The sequence below is a fragment of the Montipora foliosa genome, chromosome 3 (genome assembly GCF_036669935.1).
Source record: "Montipora foliosa isolate CH-2021 chromosome 3, ASM3666993v2, whole genome shotgun sequence".
NCBI classification, from domain to species: domain Eukaryota; kingdom Metazoa; phylum Cnidaria; class Anthozoa; order Scleractinia; family Acroporidae; genus Montipora; species Montipora foliosa.
In genome coordinates this window covers 2723518-2728517 of record NC_090871.1, presented here as the reverse complement: position 1 = coordinate 2728517, position 5000 = coordinate 2723518, and the positions used below count along the sequence as shown (strand labels likewise).

The 5000-nt window shown below is 37.4% G+C and overlaps 1 protein-coding gene across 5 annotated transcripts in view; it reads right to left on the bottom strand.

The window, feature by feature from the left end:
* Positions 1-5000, bottom strand: part of LOC137996441 (DNA polymerase zeta catalytic subunit-like) — a 50999-nt gene that overhangs the window by 27604 nt on the left and 18395 nt on the right. For all 5 annotated transcript variants that reach the window (XM_068841831.1, XM_068841830.1, XM_068841834.1 and 2 more), the window contains 6 exons: positions 4902-4999; positions 4010-4114; positions 1760-1844; positions 1169-1371; positions 859-936; positions 580-684 (listed from right to left, as the gene is read on the bottom strand). In XM_068841831.1, coding sequence (XP_068697932.1) covers positions 580-684; positions 859-936; positions 1169-1371; positions 1760-1844; positions 4010-4114; positions 4902-4999 — 674 coding nt within the window. The remainder of the gene's footprint in view (positions 1-579; positions 685-858; positions 937-1168; positions 1372-1759; positions 1845-4009; positions 4115-4901; position 5000) is intronic.

Below are 5000 nucleotides of genomic sequence, written 5' to 3'. Positions count from 1 at the left end.
TCCACACACATATCCTTTGTAAACAACCTACAGCAACAAATAACTGATGAAAGTTTCTTTTAATGAGTCATCAATTGCCAAATTCTTTGGTCACTTCTTTCGCCTTCGCAGGGTTGATGAGTACAGGAAAAAAGACCTCTGCCCTAGGTCAAAACTCACTGTGTTGAGCATGCAGTTACTGAGGACCAAATTCTCACGTAATAATTCATGTTGTGTGGGCTCACTTAACAACAGCAGAATTACTGTAAAGGAATGTGCGAGCTACAGCAGGCTCAAGTCACAGTCAACAAACATAACATAAGAGAAAGCAGTTTGAAGAGTGCTGTCCAAAGTTGTGGTTGGATCAAAGTGAATTTCGACACATTGCAGAGGCCTCTTTCCCCGTTGTCAGCCCAGTGAATGTAAAAAGAAAAGAGACATCTGCTAGCAGAGAACCACATTCTAATAAGTTAACAAATGCAAAAATATACAACTAATTTTCATAAAAATATTGAAAGGTATCATTTTGAGTAAATTAATTATGAGAGTTACTGCCAATGCATAGATTACAGCCTGGCTTATTGAGCATTTTGTTGTTACCTTGGTCCAGCACAATGCTTTGGCTTAATGCAGATCTTTGGCTTACGGGGTCATCCTCAGCTAGGCTGGCAAGAATGTCAATCATCTCTTTATCCATGCTTGTGGCTAAAACCAGATAACAAATATTTCATTTAAAAACATATCCACTTGTTTTATTGCAGTTAACCTTATCTTCCTCTCTGAGATTGAATCGCAAAGGGCGTACACTGTAACTTAGAGGTCAAGTCAGCAGGAAAACCTAGTAGACAATGAAATCAGAAAACAAAACACAAGACATACACAATTCTTGGGAGAAAGATCTTTGACTTTCTTCAATGATACCCTGGTTGATCACAGGTTCATCCTCATTGATTACCACTGCAGAAGAAAAGAAAAATATTTATACTAAAAACCTCTCAAGTTTTTCAAATGAAAACGTGTGTCACATGTGAGAATTGATTATTAGTGGTTCCAAAGAAACACTGACACCAGTACCAGTAGTCTTAAATATATATATGAGAAAAATATAATATTACACTAAATAACAAACAAAATTATTTTTTTAGAAGAAATCCAAAATTGGGCGACACTGTGAGGTACTACATCTTACTCTGTGAAGATTCTGCCTCTGACTTTTCCCCAAGAAGTGCTTCAGCATGTTGAGACAAAAGCTGTGATACAGAGTCTGCATCTAATGATTCATCAGCAATGGATTGTCTTTGAGATGCAGCCAATGAACAGATAGAATCTTGCAAGGCAGCAATTTCTTGTGGTGATAGTGAATCCCGTCCAAGTTTTCCTATCTGGCTTTGTCTGGAAGCAAAACAACACTTGGACTTGATTTTATACTGAATTGTACTTGGATTGCTGATACAGTATATCATTTCATATGGTAGTAAAATAAAACACTGCCTTTAAAAAGAAAAAGAAGAGGGGATCCCCCATAAAATTTTGCCAGGTGTCAAAAGCACATGGCAAGAAAAACTGTCCAAGACTATTATGGGCAATTCCGTAGGATCTAGTTTGTACGTATTGGGGGCCCACACAATGTATGTATGAATATCCCTAAATTACTTTTAATTATATGCTTATAAAATAAGTCAGCTAATAAAGATATCTTGTTGTATAAAATCTCTCAATGGCCCAAACACAAATATATACATTTTACCAAAAAAAAAGCTATCTTATGCTGATAGCTTACATCAGAAGGTCACGCTCATCAACAATCTCCTTGATCCTGTCCTTAAATTGCTTTTCTGTCTCAGTAAGTTGTATCAGTCCTCTATCTGAAATGATATGTCATTGAATATACTGGTAACAGTGTAAAAAGCCACAAATCATTGGGAAAGGAGAAAACATGTTCTTTAATATATAATTGTCAGTAGCATGAATTAGTCCAACCAAATCGCCACAATAATGATAATGGCGAAGACTGGTGTAAACTTAGGAGAGAAGAGGTTCCAGTTTCAGGGTTCTAAACTTCGGAGTACACTGTCTCCCACCAAGGCAGTGATTGATTGATCCACCACTACGACTAACAACCACTAACTGATGATTCCAAAATATGTAAACGTTATTGTTAACAATGACCCACTTTTTAATTTGCAACCATCCCTGGCCTGTTTATGAAATTCTTTTCTATCGTAAGACCATGTAACAGAGTCGGGAAGCCATGATTTACAGAATTGCAGTTTTAAAACCAGTGAGAGCTAGATCATTGTTTTTTTGTGCTGGCTGAATAAATCACTAATAGGAAACATATCAAAGAATAAACCAACTCAGGAAAATTTGTACTTGTCTGATTAGTTTTTATTGTGAAATTGAGTCCCACATCAATGTAGGTCGTATTGTCCAAGTTATAGTGACTGTCATACCTTTGTGCCTAAACTGGTCATCTCTTCTGAATACATGTAATTTATCAAATGTGGTTAAATAGCGCTTGTGATATGTGTGAAGGATGTTGGTTTGCCGACGATGAGATTAAGTCTGCTACGAGCCTAGAAGGCACATCAGGCCGGCGCTTATACCTGGTTTCTGAAGCATGAGGCAACTAGGAATATTTCTATTCCCCCCTGGATGGGATGCCAGTCCATCGCAGGGTTACCCCCAGCATTAGATTCACTGGTACCCATTTATACACCTAGGTGGAGGGAGGCACCGTGAGAGTAAAGTGTCTTGCCCAAGAACACACCACAATGTCCCCGGCCGGGACCCGAACCCGGACCACTCGATCCGGAGTCAAGCACACTGACCAGTCTCCCACTGCCAACGATGATGCCTTGGAGAAAAAGATCCAGTGGATACAGAACACTTCTTCTTTAAATAATCATAGGTTGAATAGACAGAAGAAGATGAGAACTTTTCTCATTTGTGATCATTAATTCAGGTGGACGTTCAGCCCATTCGGGCTTCTTCAACACTTCCAAGTATTGATTTTTTAGTGTTGAAGAAGCCCGAATGGACAAAACGTCCACCTGAATTTAAGACCACAAAAAGAAAAGTTCGCATCTTCCTCTGTTTATTTAATATATATATATATATATATATAGATATGTTGAAAGTGACCAAAGGACGGACAACTTCTGGGCCCCATTGTTCGAAAGCCAAATAACATAATCCAGGATTAGCGTAAACTTTTGTTTCATGTTTTCAGCTTTTTAATGAAAGTTTCTTTTACTTATTCTTGTTTTCCATGATTGACTCCAAGTCTAATGTAAAGTTTTGCCAAACATCAGGGTTGAACAGCATTTGGAAGTGAAGAAAAAAGCCCTTGGTTAATTTTAAATCTGGGATTAGCGTTCATCGGCTTTTGAACAACCGGGCCCTGGTGTAAGAAATAAAAATTTACTAAAACATTTTGGTCATATGACCTTCATCAGTTACAGTGGTGCAAAGTAAATAAAATGGTCTTATATAATACTGCGTAATTTTAAATACAAGACTTCAAATTAGTAGTTCCCCTCAATTATTGTTCTCTGTAGTCAATTTTGTGTGGTTTTTAAGTATGTGACCACCTTTTTTATATTCTATTGTCTTGTAAATTACGCAGTATTATATAAGACCATGTTATTTACTTTAGACGGCTGTAACTGACGAAGGTCATATGACCAAAACGTTAAGGAAATTCTTATTTCTACACCAGAAGTTGTCCGTCCTTTGGCCATTTTTAACATTATTTTATACTTCAACCATATGCCAAGGCTTGCACTGGGAATCTCTGACGGATCCTTCTTCGTTGGCTCAGGTAGCCCTTCAAACTGAGCCTATACATATATTTTTTCCCCTCAAAATCACTGCAAGATTTTCTTTTCTTTTTCCTGGATTCAAGGAGATGGAAACAGTGGGTTCTCTAACCAATATGCCAGCACTGATCTCCCAGTAATTCACATTTGGGATCTTAAAGTATATCACGCCATCTTCAAACAATGAAACACAATGTTAGTATACTAACCTTGTGATGATGGACCTGATATTTGTGAGGACTCCTTTGCATCCCTTCGCCGCTGCTGTTCATCCTCCCAGATGGCAGCCAAGCCAGGATTTGAACCAATATTAGCTGCAAATTAGAGAAAACATATTTTTTCTTTCATTGTGCAAATGGGAAAAGATCCTGCAATTTGATGAGTTTCAGAAGCTGAATTTTTAAACAATTTTGCTCACGAAGCCTGGAAGAATGGATTCCTGATGACTCAGTGATATAGTGATCTAAACATCACACCTCTGCATTGGTTTAGATGTTTAGGTTTATTTAATAACTTGACATATTTAAAGTTATTCCCAATAATATTAAATCTTCAGTGATATTCCAATAAAAAACTTCTTGTTCTGTGGATTTTGTTCACTCTGAGGTAAGATCAAAGGACAGAATTGGACAGGATGACTCAGTGATATAGTGATCTAAACATCACACCTCTGCATTGGTTTAGATGTTTAGGTTTATTTAATAACTTGACATATTTAAAGTTATTCCCAATAATATTAAATCTTCAGTGATATTCCAATAAAAAACTTCTTGTTCTGTGGATTTTGTTCACTCTGAGGTAAGATCAAAGGACAGAATTGGACAGGAAATTGTTAGATCGGTTGTGAAGATCAAAGCAAGCCAGGTACCTGTACAGTGCCTGTTGTTTAAGTCGCATAAATATGTATTGTATACAGGTCTAGGCTGATCAGCACACTGGAGCAAACTATGATGCTGAATACAGCATAGGGTACCACTCCCTGTTTCTTCCAATGTGGACAAGTCAAACCTAGGCTACTAAATGACCGGATAAATGTACATATATCAAACTCTACAAGCATTCCAATACCAATTCTTTACATAATATAAAAAGGGAACATACCTCCGATCTCAAGCTTATTCAATATGTCAGAGGCAAGCACATCAACCTCTAATTCACAGAAACTAAGTCGCTCCACATCCGATCCAAGAATACATTCCC